The sequence below is a fragment of the Macaca nemestrina genome, chromosome 3 (genome assembly GCF_043159975.1).
Source record: "Macaca nemestrina isolate mMacNem1 chromosome 3, mMacNem.hap1, whole genome shotgun sequence".
Taxonomy (NCBI): domain Eukaryota; kingdom Metazoa; phylum Chordata; class Mammalia; order Primates; family Cercopithecidae; genus Macaca; species Macaca nemestrina.
The window spans coordinates 3,856,599-3,873,444 of NC_092127.1; the positions used below are offsets into that span (position 1 = coordinate 3,856,599).

The following is a 16,846-nucleotide window of genomic DNA, read 5'->3' on the forward strand; positions in this document are numbered from 1 at the left end:
ACTCATAAACCACGGAGTCACACCCATAAACCACAGAGTCACACCCATAAACCACGGAATCACACCCATAAACCACGGAGTCACACCCATAAACCACGGAGTCACACCCATGAACCACGGAGTCACACCCATAAACCACGGAGTCACACTCATAACCACGGAGTCACACCCATAAACCACGGAGTCACACCCATAAACCATGGAGTCACACCCATAAACCATGGAGTCACACTCATAAACCACGGAGTCACACCCATAAACCACAGAGTCACACTCATAAACCACGGAGTCACACTCATAAATCACGGAGTCACACGCATAAACCATGGAGTCACACTCATAAACCACGGAGACACACTCATAAACCACGGAGTCACACCCATAAACCACGGAGTCACATTCAAACCACGAAGTCATACTCAAACCATGGAGTCACACCCATAAACCACAGAGTCACACTCATAAACCATGGAGTCACACTCATAAATCATGGAGTCACACCCATAAACCATGGAGTCACACTCATAAACCACGGAGTCACACCCATAAACCACGGAGTCACACTCAAACCACAAAGTCACACTCATAAATCATGGAGTCACACCCATAAACCACAGAGTCACACTCATAAACCACAGAGTCACACCCATAAACCACAGAGTCACACTCATAAACCACAGAGTCACACCCATAAACCACAGAGTCACACTCATAAACCACAGAGTCACACTCATAAACCATGGAGTCACACCCATAAACCGCAGAGTCACACTCATAAACCGCAGAGTCACACCCATAAACCACGGAGTCACACCCATAAACCATGGAGTCACACCCATAAACCACGGAGTCACACTCAAACCATGGAGTCACACCCATAAACCACAGAGTCACACTCATAAACCACAGAGTCACACCCAAACCGTGGAGTGACACCCATAAACCACAGAGTCACACTCATAAACCACAGAATCACATGAACCACAGAGTCACACTCATAAACCACGGAGTCACACTCAAACCATAGAGTCACACCCATAAACCACAGAGTCACACCCATGAACCACGGAGTCACACTCATAAACCACAGAGTCACACCCATGAACCACAGAGTCACACTCATAAACCACAGAGTCACACTCCATGACCCTTAGGTTGCAGACACATTTTCTAACTAAATCACCTGGCTCCATAACAATTTTCTGAGCTTACTCTATTGTCAGTCTTCCCAGTATCTTCTCTTTCCATTTTCTTCCTTTCAAAACTCCCAGCCTGTCTTAAAGGTTCAAGAGTCTTCATGCTACCTAGAAACCTCCTATCCAGGATTGCAACAGGTTTATAAGGAGATGAGTGAAGTACATCGTTGACTCTACACCCTGGAAGCATCTTCCTGGAAAAGAGTGACTTTTCCTAAGTAGACAAAACCACAGTCTAGAGCAAGGCTGTCCCTAGAACTTTCTGCAGTGATGGAAATATTCTATGTCTATGCCATCCAATACAGTAACTGCCAACCACATGTGGCTGCTGGGCACTTGGAATGTGGCCAATATAGCCGGGAAGGTGAATTTTTAGTTTTATTTATTTATTTATTTATTTATTTATTTATTTATTTATTTGAGACAGAGTCTTTCTCTTGTAATCCAGGCTGGAGTGCAGTGTCCCGATCTCGGCTCACTGTAACCTCCACGTCCCGGGTTCAAGTGATTCTCCTGCCTCGGCCTCCTGAGTAGCTGGGATTACAGGCACACGCCACCATATCAGGCTAAGTTTTGTATTTTTGGTAGAGACGGGGTTTCGCCATGTTGGCCAGGATGGTCTCGAACTCCTGACCTCAAGTGATCCACCTGCCTCTGCCTCCCAAAGTACTTGGATTACAGGCATGAGGCACTGCACCCAGCCAGTTTTATTTAATTTTAATAAATTTAAGTTTAAATTGCCAAGCTTTGGCTTATAGAAGCCATATTCCTATCACATTCTGTATTAAAGATCAAATGTGTTATTCCTAGTCTAGGAATTGGTCGGTAAGGGAATAAGACAAAGAAAAAGAGCAGTGACGAACACAAAATTACAAGTGACAATGGCATCTTTCTTATTTCTGAACTTTATAACACCCCAAGGCTCCATCTTTGGACCTACTTTCTTCCCTGTCTGCATTTAATTCTTTGATAATTTCACCAGATTTTAAAAAAAATCAGTTGTATATTGGTGACACATAAACACAGATGTACACATAAACCTCTCTCCTGAATGTGACTTCTATTTCCAGCTGTCGGTTCAACCCTTTCCTCTAGATGTGTCATGGGCATTGCTTCTCCTACACTCTGCCGCTTGTGAAACTTTCCACATCTCTGTCATCAGCATTTCCATCTTTCCAGTTTCTTGGGCCAAAAGTCTCGGTGCTATCACTGACTACTTCACAATCCATGATCCAATCCATCAGTAAATCTTATTGGCTCTCTGCTGTAACACATATCAATCTGGTCACTTCTCTCTCATCTCCACTCTGGTCCAATCAGCAAGGTTTTCATCTATTTAGTTCACTAAATGGTATCCCCAGTCTTCAGAACAATGCCTGATACATAATAGGCACCAAACAAATTCTACTAAATTTGTTCAGTAGGTGATGGTAACAGATATATTTTCATGTGACAAACCTGGCACTTCTGAAATTACAGCCTCACTCAGTGGAAAGCAAGGTTCGTGTGATGGGCAAGGCACACGGGGCTCCCCTTGGCTGAATTGTCTGGAGGACACATTTTCATCAACAGGAGGCCAATCAAGCAAGTGCTGAAGGCTCTGAGAGTTCCAATTCAAAGATATATACAAGCTAGGTTTTAAAACTGACTTAATTTTATGGATGTTTGTTTGTTTAAGTGAATGTTGTCAATGAAGAATAGCAAGCTGGGCATGGTGGCTCAGGCTTGTAATCCCTGCACTGTGGGAGGCCACGGCCGATGGATTGCTTGAGGCCAGCAGTTCTAGACCAGCCTGACCAACGTGGCGAAACCCTGTCGCTACAAAAATACAAACATTAGCTGGGCATGGTGGTGCACACCTTTGGTCCCAGCAACTTGGGAGGATGAGACAGGTGGATTGTTTGAACCTAGGAAGTGGAGGCTGCAGCAGGCTGAGATCACACCCAGTGCACCCAAATCTGAGTGACAGAGCAAGACCCTGTCTCAAATAAATAAATAAAAGAGGGACAGCAACCTTAGCTAATGTCCTTTTGATAATCAAAGAATTTTTTCATGCTGTTTCTGATGTCCTGTGTTAATTTCCATTGGTAAGGAAACAGGAACTCAATTCTCAAATCTCCCTCCACCACCATCCTAACCCACTTGATGGAGACATTCATTTCCACCTCTCTCTCTCCACTTTGGGTTTGACATTTCACTGACATTTTCAGCTCTTTCTGCTCCTGGTTCAATTATTTTAAACAAAGCATTGGACTGAATTGTCTTTTAGTGGTCATGAAACGGAAATGGAATCTCTTCATTTCATTCAGAATTAGACAACTCTCCCTTTGCCAAGGTGGAGACCTCCAGCAATCCCACTACTGGGTACATGTCCAAAGGAAAAGAAAGAAAACAAATCAGTATTTCTCAAAGATACCTACACTCACATGTTTACTGCAGCACTATTCATAATAACAAAGATATGGATCAGCCTAAGAGTCTATCAACAAATGAATGGATAAAGAAAATGTGGTGTATAGAATATACTATAGAATGTTACTTAGCCATAAAAAATCACAAAATCATGTCTTTTGCAGCAACATGGATAGAACTGGAGGCTATTATCTCAAGTGAAACAACTCAGAAACAGAAAGTCAAATATTCCATGTTGTCACTTATAAGTGGGAGCTAAATAAAATGTACACAGGCACAGAGAGAGTGGAATGAAAGCTATTGGAGACTCAGACAGTTGGAAGGATAGGGGAGGGCGGAGCAGCAAAAGCCCAGACTTCACACTACACAGTATATCCATGTAACAAAACTGTACCTGTACCTAAAATTTATTTAGGTAAAATAATATTTATTTTAAAATTTATTGACCAGGCATGGTGGCTCAACCCTGTAATCTCAGCACTTCGGGAGGCCGAGGCAGGCGGATCGCCTGAGGTCAGGAGTTCGAGACCAGCCTGGCCAACATGGTGAAACCCTGTCTCTACTAAAAATACAAAAAAAAAAAAAAAAAAAAAAAAATTAGCTGGGCATGGTGGCCCATGCCTATAATCCCAGCTACTCAGGAGGCGGAGGCAGGAGAATCACTTGAACTCGGGAGGCAAAGGTTGCAGTGAGCTGAGATCACACCATTGTACTCCAGCCTGGGCAGTACGGTGAGACTCCGTCTCAAAAAAAAAAGAGTCCTCGGTAATGTCGGGTTTGTGCTAAGTAGGTGGGGAATAGAATGGGAGAGCGGCTAGAAATTCTTTGCAATTTTTATCCTATACTAACATTTAGAGTAAATTTTTAGTTACTTGGAGTTTTTAATGATGGATTTTGATCAGCTATTTTTAAAAGATAACAAATTATCCTTACTTGTTAACTCCTTACCTTTGAGATTCTTTGGGCCATTCCTGGGAAAAGAAGGTAAAAAACAAGCAACCGGGATGATGAGTGCAGATCCGGCGACAGACAAAGGCATCTGGAGCCATGACACTATCGATGTTGCTGTCCGCAAACACCGTGTTGGGGAAAACGTCCCTGATACAAGCTGCGCAACAGAAGAACTGTGTTAGGAACTCAGTTCACCAGCTATCAGGAAAATTCCAGTCACAGCATTTGTAAATTCCATATTAAAAAATTTAAGTGTATCTCAAGATCTTTTAAATTTTTTTTATTTAGAAGAAAATGACATGATTATTTTAAACTTGAAATTTAAATAGAGGATCTAACTGTACAAGACATGATGAAATCTATCACATGAAGAAGGTAAAGGTCTTTGGGTCCGTTCCATTGTGAGCATAAGCTGGTATCCTGAGTGAGATCTATTGTCCTGATCATCAGCATGTTTAATGGTTGCACTACGTCATCAAGAAGTCAATAGTTACCCAGATTAGAAAGTGCACAGGATTTCAGTGAAAATCCAGTCACCACTTTATCGAGCTTCATTATTCCGGTTGGTGTCCCCGTTTGGGTGTGCTTCAGTAGACAAATGTTACTGAATAAAAAGAAAAAGGAAAAGTGTCTTATTCTTCCAAGTGCAAGGAGGAGAAAACATGAGACGAGAAGAAAGTCCCCTTTGGAGAGAGGACCTGCGAGACCCTGAAGCATCCATCTGGGAGGCTGAGTGGCTGGGCATGGTCCTAGCAGTGCCACTAAGCACCTGTGAACCGTGTAACTTTATTTCTTCTTCAGTACAGTGACAGCTTGAGAGAGTGGCCACATGAAGAAGGAGACTGCATGAGTGAATGACTTCTCAAGCCCTTCTCACTTTTTTTTTTTTTTTTTTGAGACGGAGTTTGGCTCTTGTTGCCCAGGCTGGAGCGCAATGGCGCGATCTCGGCTCACCGCAACCTCTGCCTCCCAGGTTCAAGCGATTCTCCTGTCTCAGCCTCCCGAGTAGCTGGGATTACAGGCGCCCACCACCACGCCTGGCTAATTTTTGTATTCTTTTTTAGTAGAGATGGGGTTTCATCATATTGGTCAGGCTGGTGTCGAACTCCTGACCTCAGGTGATCTGCCCACCTCAGCCTCGCAAAGTGAGCCACTGCACCTGGCCAAGTCCTTCTTACTTTTAATGATTTTACTTTTTTTTATCTTGCTTAGAAGCCTCCACTTTCTTGGCTTGCAGTTCACATTCCGTTAAGTCTTAGACATAAAAGCTGTCATCTGAGCTGAGCTACAGACAAGCGTTGCAAGTCAAATGACTAAGTTAGGGGTTTGGGGTGTGTGTGTGTGTGTGTGTGTGTGTGTGTGTGTGTAATCACTGTTGTTTTTGAAATAACTCATTGATGCTTTGTTTGCTTTCCGTTTACTCCTCTTTGTTAATGTGGCGGGCAGAATGTTAAAATCCAATGCTAAAACAGAAATATTAGGCCGGGTGCGGTGGCTCACACCTGCAATCCCAGCACTTTGGGAGGCCAAGGCGGGAGGATTATCTGAGGTCAGTAGTTCGAGACCAGCCTGGCCAACATGGTGACACCCCATCTCTACTAAAAATACAAAAATTAGCCAGGCATGGTGGTGGGCACCTATAATTCCAGCTACTCAGGAGGCTGAGACAGGAGATTCACTTGAACCCAGGAGGCTAAGGTTGCAGTGAGCCGAGATCGCGCCATTGCACTCCAGCCTGTGCAACAAAGAGCGAAACTTTGTCAAAAAAAAAAAGAAAGAAACCCACAAATATTAGTAATTAGAATGTTTTTCACTTTTCTGTTGATTCCAGATAAATGCAGTTTACTATGAAAATCTAAATTATCTCAGTATATTTCTGAATATACAAATTAATATTGTATAATGTTGTATATTGTATACAATATTGGATAATGTTGTATATTGTATACAATATTGCATAATATTGTATATTGTATAATGTATATTTCTGAATATACAAAATAATCTATTTCCCATGGAAATTTTTAAAGATGAGGACACAGATTTGGTCATTAGAGATCAGATCATTTTTAAATCCTTACACAATAGATTTATCCTTGAAATATTTCAAAATCCAGTATGCAGCAGGATAATACTTTTTACATGAGTATTTTGTCTTAGGTAAGGAACTGTTATTTAGAGGGGGAGAGAGAGAGGAGTAGGTTTTTATTTTTATTCTGTTAGACTGTAACATTTTTTAGACTGGGAAGGGCACTGACAGACCAATTGTAGCTGTTTCAAAATTGCCAATTTAAAAGTGTAGCACTTTTGAAATTAGCTAAGTGTATATATTTTTCTGACAGTGTTATTAAAAGATAAACTCCTTACCACAAATGAAATGCATCCAAATTAGGCTTTAAGTGTGTTTTTCATGAAGAAAACCAGGAGTACTTTTATTGAAATGCCTTCTAGGGGTTCAAAATTAATTCTGGCATAAAGTTGATGACAAAAACTTTTTAGTAAATCACCATTCTGTTTGTCACTGGCCACTCGAATGCCGAGGCTCACTCACCGATGCTCCAGACTGGGAAACTGCCTTGTGGCATACGTGAAAAAGTGGCAGTGGACGTCATCCGTGCATCTTTCTTGGCATTCTTGAGCACTCTTGGCAAGTGAGCTGTTATAGTTTATGCCCTTCATGTCTAGGTCCACATAAATGTCTTTGTTGCAAGCTGGAAATAAAAGCAGACAACGTGAGTACCTTCCAGATTCCAGAAGCGCTGACCTCAGCAACTGTCCCTCCTGACTCACCCTGAACTTTTTCACCCACCTTTCCTCAGAAGTCTTTTGTTACATTAATCTACAAAATTCTTATTCTTGAATGAAAGCAGTAAAAGAATGCCAATGTCCTTCTTGTATTGTAACAATTTTAGACTCATAAATTCACATTTTGATTTTCTGACCTTGCCTCTCTTCTCCTTAACTGCACTGATTATTTCACTAATTAACTCATTCAAGTATCTGCTCACTATTAAGACAAGTGTCACTTCAACTTTTATATTTGCTCCTTTTGATTTGGATTAATATGTTTAATAATGAATTTCAACTGGGCACCATGGAATCCCAGCACTCTGGAAGGCCGAGGCGGGTGGATCACTTGAGGCCAGGAGTTTGAGACCAGCCTGGGCAATACAGTGAGACTCTGTCTCTAGGAACAATTAACAAATTAGCTGGGAATGGTGGTGCATGCTTCTGGTCCCAGCTACTCCAGAGGCTAAGGCAGGAGGATCACTTGAACCCAGGTGGTTGAGGCTGCAGTGAGCTGTGATTGCACCACTGCACTCCAGCCTGGACAACAGAGTGAGACCTTGTCGCAAAAAAAAAAAAAAAAAAAAAAAGACTTTCATTTAAGATTTTAGGCTGGGAAGTAGAAACAATATAAATAAATGATGAGAAGTGAGGTAGTAAGATATGTCTTTCTATGAGGTAAGGAAATTTTTAGTGTGTTGGAGGGCAGGCATGCATGTATGCTAGTTTATACTCTACATTGAAAGAACTTCGTTAAGGGGGTTTATTTCCACATAGCAGTGTTTTATTTCATTGCCATAAAACCATATCTGATGTGACTATATGTATACATCACAACTGGTATTTGTCGGTTCTAACAACATATCTTACCGCTTATTTGGTGTGAGCATTGCTTGAAAGAATACCCAGAAATCGCTCCTGTCCTATTCACTCTTGGCAGTGTTTCTGTAACACTGTCCTTCAGGACACAAGTAAACCTGTTTTTTAAAAAATACGTATTACTGAATAGGAATTTATGTTTTTAAAATAATGGGTCTTAAAAGTCAGCACACAGAAAGCCAAAGAGAAGGAAACAAACTACTTTATCTCATGCCAAAACAAATATTTTCTTAGCAAGATTCTGAGTTTGCTTTTTACTTCAACATCCCTACACTTAAGAGACTACGTGTAATACTCCTTCCTAACAGGAACAAACAGGAGTCGGTGAACTATGGCCTGTTGGTAAAATGCAACCAAAAATCTGTGTGTTTTTGTTTAGCCTGTTAGCTCTACAAAATGATTTTTATGTTTTCAAATGGTTACATTTTAAGTGGTGACATAAATACTTATATAGTATCCTTGGCTTTACTGCGGGTTTTGCCCACAAAGCCTAATATATTTACTCTGCTTTATTAAGAAGGCATTTTCCAAACCCTGTTCTAGATTCTGGAGTAGTAAATGTTATAAGTTCAGGGTGTTATATAAATGCCTGTGAATGCAGCAATAATACACAAAGATGTTGAAAACTTAATTCTACAGAAAGGTTTATTATTACACTTTCAAGCTCAGGATGGGAACACAAATGGTTGGCGGACTGTTCAAAATATTTTCAACCTGACAAACAACCCAGTGCAATGTGTAACTCTTGGTAAGATTCTGGTTAATTACTATAAATTACATTTGAGGGAAAACTGAAGTAATATAAAGGAATTCTTGTTAAATTTCGTATGTCTTTTGTGTAGGATAATGCATGTTGAAGTATTTGGGGTAAAGTGCCATGTTTTAAAATTATTTCAAATGGTTAAGCATGTGTACAAATATAGGTATTGTGTATTGTATCATATATTATATTGTGTATTGTATATTGCTATACAAATATAGCAAACATTGCAGTCTTGGTGGTGGCAAGGGATCATGGTACTGTACTATTTCTTCAAATTATCTTTTTAAATATTTAATTTTTTTTCTAATAAAATAGTTGGGAGAAGTTCCAGTTTAAAGCACAACAAAAATTAATAATTGATAGAAAAGCAAAGTGTGAAATGTTTAAGAAGCATAAAAATTGAGACAAACAGAAGAAACATACCATTAATACTGAGACTATAAGAGAGGCTGGAAAGCCTACACTTGGAGGCATATTTATTCTTTTCTGAACTGCCTAACCACCATCCCTTCTTTCTGTAATAATATTTCTACTGAAAGACAATTGATCTTCCAGTTGTCAATGTTAAATTGTGTAAAACGGTAGATGGAGATGTGTTAAGAACAGCAGTCTCCCTGTAAAAATCCGTCTCCTCGATGTGGAAACAGAAGCACTTACCACTGGGTAGGATTCTCAGATGCAGATTCCCCCGTGAAAGTGAAGAGCAGACATCGTGGGTGGTGAGTGCAGACCACCTGGCAGTGCTTGGCGCTTGGTGTGAAAACCGTAGCAATGTCCCCTCCTTCAAAGTGGATGTCCTTGAACAACTGAGTCACACATTCTGTGATGTAACACATGGCATGCTTTATTTTGGATTTTACTGGGCATATATCTAATTAGGTAATAATCTCATACAGGCAAGGCAAGTAGCTCTACTTAACAGGAACTACACCTGAATTTGGAAATCAAGGCAATGAACACTTATGTGAGTTTTCTGAATGAACAGCCTCAGCTGGAAACGAAAATCACAAAATGGTACATTGGCTTCAATGGAATTGTGCTTGTGAGTCATTGTCTTGGAGACGAGGAGTGCTTTGAGAGTGATTGAATCGTTTCAAGGATCTTTACTGGCAAAAGCTGCTGCTTTTCAGGATCTCATCCCGGTTTGGAACGAGCCTTCTGCTTTTTGCTTTCCTAACTGCGTCTCTTCGTCCAAACCCTGTGCTTGTTCGAAACGAAGGCTCCAGAGTGATCAGTTTCTGACAGCATCTGATGGCCCGGGGGTGTGATAACATACATCCTCACCCCACTGAGAATAATCTGGAAACCCCACCATGGAAATCCCCATCTTTGGGGGGAAAGCAATCTTGCTACTTTAAAATACTACTTTTAAGAAGAATATTAATTGACGAATCAAGTAAATGTTCTATATTTAATCATGTGGCGTGGGCGCAGTGGCTCGTGCTTGTAATCCCAGCACTTTGGGAGGCTAAGGTAGGCAGATTGCTTGAGCTGAGGAGCTCAAGACCAGCCTGGGCAATGTGGCAAGACCCTGTCTCTATAAAAAATACAAAAAAAAAATTAGCTGGGCATGGTGGTTTCCACCTGTAATCCCAGCTACTCGGGAGGCTGAGGTAGGAGGATCTCCTGAGCCTGGGAGTTTGAGGCTGCAGTGAGCTGTGTTTGCACCACTGCACTCCAGCCTGGGCGACAGAGCGAGACTCAGTTTCTCTCTCTGTCCTTCTCTCTCACACGTGCGTGCACACGTGCTCTGTGTGTGTGTGCACCATGCACTGATTTTCTTAGAATATATCCCCCTCCTAATTGGATTATTTAATTTTACAAGACAAATTGATTTTCAATATGCCACCTGGTGGGAGGATGGGAGTGGGTGAGCATTGAAAAATTACCTGTTGGTTCACTACTTGGGTGATGGGTACACTAAAAGCCAGCACTTCACCACTGCATAACATATGTATGTAAGAAATCTGCACTTACAGCTCCTAAACATATAAACATTTTAAAAATTTTGGAAAATCCACATGCAGCTTCTAGTGTCAGTAAAAACTAGTTAATCTGTTTTGCGAACTAGCAAGGGCTTGCTATTGTATATTGACGTTGTATCTAGACTTCTTACTAATTTAATTAATTGGCTCAAATAATTTATGTGATGGTTAATTTTGGATTTTTCTGGGTACACGATCATATCATCTGTGTAAAATGAGAGCTTATGCTCCTCCTAATCATTTTCCTTTTATTTCCTATCCCTACTGCACCAACTAGTACCTCCTTATAATATAAAATGGAAACAATGGGAAGTATTCTTGTCTTATTCTCAATCCCTTGGGAAAGCTTTCAATATTCCACTATTATGCATTATGTTTTTTGAAAACTTTTGGTTTGGATTTTTGTTTGCTTTTGTTTAAAATGCCCTTTAATGGTTGATGAAAGTTCGCTTCCATTTTCAGCTTACTAAGAGTTTTGATCAACAACAGAATTTTAGCAAGCATTTTTCTGCACATATTAATATTTAAAATTATTTTTATTTTTTATTGTGACAGATAACATACCATGTGCCATGTAGCCATTTTGAGTGTACAGTTCTGTGGCACTAAGTGCATTTACATTGCTGCGTAACCATCAGCATCATCCGCCTCCAGAACTTTCCAACTTCCCCAGCAGATGCTCTGTGCCCATTAAACACCAACTCTCACCCCTTCCCTCACCCCTCGGCCCCTGGCAACCTCTGTTCTAGTTTCCATCTTGATGAAATTGACTACCTTAGGTACCTCATATCAATGGGATCCCACAGTATTTGTTCTTTCGTGACTGGCTTATTTCACTTAGCATAATGTCTTCAAGGTTTATCCATGTGGTAGCATGTGTCAGAATTTCCTTTCTTTTTAGGGCTGAGTAATATTCCATTGTCTGTATGTACCACACTTTGTTTATGCAGCCACCTGTCGATAAAGCCATGGGCTGCTTCCGCCTTTGGATTAGTGTGAATAACGCTGCTATGAAGATGGGTGTACAGGTATATCTGTGTGAGTCCTGCTTTCCCTTCTTTTTTTTTTTTGGTATATACCCCAAAGTCACACATCTATTGATTTTGAATGTTAAATCAACTTTTCATTCCTGGAATAAGCCTAATGTTGTCACAATGTCACACTGTAATCATCCTTTAATTTGTTTAACATTCTACTGGGTTAAGTTGGATAATATTTTGTTAAGGATATTTACATATGTTCATAAGATAAAAGACCTGTGATTTTTTTTTCCCCCTCAGAATTTTCCTATGAGATTTTGGTGTTAAGATTACACTGACCTTATAAAATGGATTGGAAAGGGATTATGTTGATCTCTCAAATATGTTTGTCTTCCATTTAATTAATTTCTGCGATTTATTCTTTCTGCCTTCTAGTTTCTTAGCACTTAAGTCGCTATTCTCTATCTTCTGGTCATCTTATGTCATTAATTTTTACGTTTTCTGTATTCTAATGTATACATGTAAATCTATACATTTGATCTCAACACTGATTCAGTTACATCTTCAAGTTCTGATATACTGTATTTTCATTATTGTACAATTCTTTTTGTAATTACCATTGTGATTTCATCTCTGACTCATATTAATTTAAAAAGGTATACTCAATTTTCAAACATTTGGAGATTTTCAGTTCCCTTTTTATTATTATTTTAGCTCCCATTCACAGTGATTGAATAACATGTTCGGTATAATTTTAACCCTTTAAAATCTGTTGAGACTTGTTTCAGAGGCTTGTGTGTGGTCAATATCTGTAAATGTTCCGTATGCATGTATAAAGGACCTATATATGTACACTATCATTCTTTGATATCTGTGAGGAATTGGCTGCAAGACCTCCTGCAGATACCAAAATCCATGAACGCTCAAGTCCCTGATATAAAATGGCATAGTATTTACATATAACCTACTCACAGCCTCCTGTGTACTTTAAATCATCTTAAGATTACTTATAATACCTAGTACAATGTAAATGTTATGTAAATTGTTGTTATACTGTGTTGTTTAGGGAACAATGACAAGAAAAATGTCTACACATGTTGAGTACAATTTTTAAAAAATATTTCACTCCAAGGTTGTTTGAACCCATGGATGTAGAACTCATGATTCGGGGGCCAATTGTTCATGCAGTTATTGGGTCCAGTGTTCAAAATATATCCAATTATTTAGCGCTGACATGTTTATCAATGAAATAACAATACAATTTCCGGATAATTATAACAAAGGAATAGTATAACTTGAGCAGTAATCTTGTCACAGAGAACATTGAACTTATGAACTGTGTAATTTAATATATTAAGTGGAATTTATCTTTAATATCTTCACCTAGATTTGCCTTTTTTCACATATGCCAGAAAAAGAAGAATTTGCTGTGCTTAAAATGCTAGCAGTAGTATCAGAAATTAAATATAACGTGTATACATAAGCTATTTTTCTAAAAGAATGCTTCGGCTTTCATTTTAAGTAAAGAATGGTCGTGGAACTAAACAATACTTGTACTGATATATTCTACTTAATATTGGCTAAGTAATTTATAAACAGATTTAGCAGATGTGACATACGGTGGAGAATTAACAGGGTAGTTAAATTATTGAAATGCATAAACTATGTATGAATATTTACATAACATTTTTCAGTACAAAATTCCTATTTTATGTGTGTGTGTATGTTCCATTGAACTGACTGCTTTATGAAAAACCAACCAATTAGTGAGGCAAGTCAAGATTTCTTCTTTTTAATATTGCTTTTAAATATCATTTAAATGAATGATGTACGTAGGCATGGATATAGATACGGTATACATAAAGACACAGATTCCTACCAGTACAAACAATTTTTCCACCTCAATTCCTACCCTGCTTTGAAAACCTCTGGAGCCTTAATCAGGAAGTAAAGAAAACCATTTTATTTCCTTCCCTGGCATAATCAGTGTGGGATTGTCCCACATGTGTGGAGACTGTAGTGCGGTTTCCCTCTCCCAGTCCCTAGTTAAGATAACACTCTACTTACCACCAGAAACTGACGTAAATAGAATGAAATGTACCATTTGATATAAGAAAATCATCCTACAATGAGAAAAAGGTGCATGTTTTTAGAATATAAAATGTAAATTTAGAATTAGTTTACTGACACTAAGATTTACAAGAAATAGGGAGAGAGGGGAGTAGTTAACTTAATGTTGAATGTTATCTTTCCCAATCCTGGAGCATTCCTTAGTGTGGCTGTGTGTGTATCGTTCAACACTAGCTTCTGCAGAAGCTGAACCCACAGGGAAGCAGGCCCTCCCCTCCTCCCTCCTTCCCAGTCGCCCCGCTGCTTGCTATGATCAGATCCTTCCCACCGCCACCATCTGGCCGCTCTCCCCACCCCAATTTTTCGTCTTTGTTTCCTTTCCCAATTTTTTTCCTTCCTTTCTTTCCTTGAGGCCTCTCCCTGTATCTTTCAAAGAGCTATGAATGATTTCCTACTTAGAAAATTTTCTCTTTAAAAAAATCTGTGGCTAATACATTAATAGATTGTCTTGGTCACCTATGAATCTATTTATCCCCACTAAGCATTAAACAGGCTCTAGGAAAGACGGAGTCATCAGTGAGACACATCAAGACTTCCGATTTTTCAGTATTGCATTTGGATGCCTTTTTAACTCATAAAACACTTGTCACTGAGTAGACACTGTTGCTCTTCTTTCGTTCCCCATTTCCTCTCAAATTAGTTATGGATATTAGCTGAACATCACTACAAAGCTCAATCAGACACATTTTAAAAATCCGTCATTCTCTATTGTAAAGTGTTTTTAAATTCCTATGATTTACAAAAAGCATTTCAAGGCATATTTGCTTGAGAGGAATGTTAAATAATAAGTTCTGAAACTGTACCTGAAAAGACCTTGTTTGCTTATTTGCTGCAATTCTTAATAAGGGTGTTTTTCTTCTTCCAAATTGATCTTCATCCTCCTCTGAATGAGCGTGTGTAGGAAATGGTCACTTAACTTTAATATTTACTTGTACTGGTTCTCAGTGTTATGTAACATTGTCTCTCGGTGCAGCTATTTGTGAAAGTCGTTAAAATCTTAGTATGTCAGAAATATACCTTGAGAGAATTGCTTGCGCTCTCAATACATTGAATTTATATTTTAATTTTAATTCATATTCAAACAAGTGACATACACACAGACAGCTATAGAGCTTGATTTTGTCTGTGTGCCTTAGCGGTCACACAACGTGCCTGCTAGCCAAAGCTGCATTTAACCACACTTTCACCTGTCGGCTGTTAACCATTAATTCCAGCTTACCTTGAATCCCAAAGTCTAAAAAGAAAACATGGAAATTCTAATGGATTCATTGATTTGCAATATAGTGGAGGGAGGAGACTTTGGCTGCTGGGGGAGACAGGATGGGTGGGAAGCAAAGTACAGAACGCTCCTAAGTGCCTGGCTCCTGTGGAGTCAGTTTCCTTTCAGGTAAGGCTGCTCTCAGAGGCCTATGCAGACAGGATTCCTGCTAAGGCCAAGCTTTTTTTTTTTTTTTTTTTTCTTCTCACTTGTGAACACTAAAAGTCTATTTTTTAAAACAACAAAAAAAATAAGCTCTTTTAGCTTTCTCTTCTTTCTTTCTTTCTTTCTTTCTTTCTTTCTTTCTTTCTTTCTTTCTTTCTTTCTTTCTTTCTTTCTTTCTTTCTTTCTTTCTTTCTTAAGACGGAGTCTCTCGTGATGCAGGCATGAATGCAGTGGCGTGATCTCGGCTCACTGCAACCTCCACCTCTCGGGTTCAAGCGATTCTCCTGCGTCAGCCTCCTGAGTAGCTGGGACTACAGGCACGTGCCACCATGCCTGGCTAATTTATATTTATTTGTTTATTTATTTTTGTATTTTTAGTAGAGACAGGGTTTCACCATGTTGGTCAGACTGGTCTCAAACTCCTGAACTCAAATGATACGCCAGCCTCGGCCTCCCAAATGCTGGGATTACAGGCATGAGCCACCACGCCCAGCCTCTTTTTAGCTTTCTTTAGATCCTGGGACACAGACCCAAATGGAGAGCTAGGAAGTGACATGTCTAGCGGCCGCATGACAGTCAGCAAAAGCAGAGCAGGTCACATCCCGGAAGGAAAGGGTGGTTTTGTCTGGAGGGAGCCTTCCAGTGGTAGGACCTGTCGCTTATAGGCAGGAAAGTTTGTGAAAAAATTTTGGGGGGTGTCACATAATTATATTTCCATGAATGCTTTCCCTCTGGCCTTGAAGAAGGTCTGAAAGCCTATGGAGGGCATGTTCATCCCTGCCTGCTGTCACCCAGACCTACTCAGTGTCACCCAGACCCACTCACTGTCACCCAGACCTACTCACTGTCACCCAGACATACTCACTGTCACCCAGACCTACTCAGTGTCACCCAGACCTACTCACTGTCACGCAGACCCACTCACTGTCACCCAGACCTACTCACTGTCACCCAGACCTACTCACTGTCACCCAGACCCACTCACTGTCACCCAGACCTACTCACTGTCACCCAGACATACTCACTGTCACCCAGACCTACTCAGTGTCACCCAGACCTACTCACTGTCACCCAGACATACTCACTGTCACCCAGACCTACTCACTGTCACGCAGACCTACTCACTGTTACCCAGACCTACTCACTGTCACCCAGACCTACTCACTGTTATGCAGACCTACTCACTGTCACCCAGACCTACTCACTGTTACCACACCTACTCACTGTCACCCAGACCTACTCACTGTTATGCAGACCTACTCACTGTCACGCAGACCTACTCACTGTCACCCAGACCTACTCACTGTTACCCAGACCTACTCAGTGTCACCCAGACCTAC

At 40.1% G+C, this 16,846-nt stretch overlaps 1 protein-coding gene across 2 annotated transcripts in view; it reads right to left on the bottom strand.

The window, feature by feature from the left end:
* LOC105466551 (coagulation factor XI) overlaps nt 1-15,186 on the bottom strand; it is a 28,172-nt gene extending 12,986 nt beyond the window's left edge. Inside the window, exons 1-7 of one of the 2 annotated variants that reach the window (XM_011715498.2) lie at nt 14,887-15,186; nt 14,021-14,076; nt 9,646-9,808; nt 8,217-8,323; nt 7,111-7,270; nt 5,054-5,163; nt 4,557-4,716 (exon numbers count right to left, since the gene is read on the bottom strand). In XM_011715498.2, the coding sequence (XP_011713800.2) occupies nt 4,557-4,716; nt 5,054-5,163; nt 7,111-7,270; nt 8,217-8,323; nt 9,646-9,808; nt 14,021-14,075 (755 nt within the window). In that variant the 5' untranslated portion in view covers nt 14,076; nt 14,887-15,186. The remainder of the gene's footprint in view (nt 1-4,556; nt 4,717-5,053; nt 5,164-7,110; nt 7,271-8,216; nt 8,324-9,645; nt 9,809-14,020; nt 14,077-14,886) is intronic. The other variant, XM_011715497.2, reaches the window with a different exon arrangement.
* Nucleotides 15,187-16,846: the final 1,660 nt, after the last annotated feature.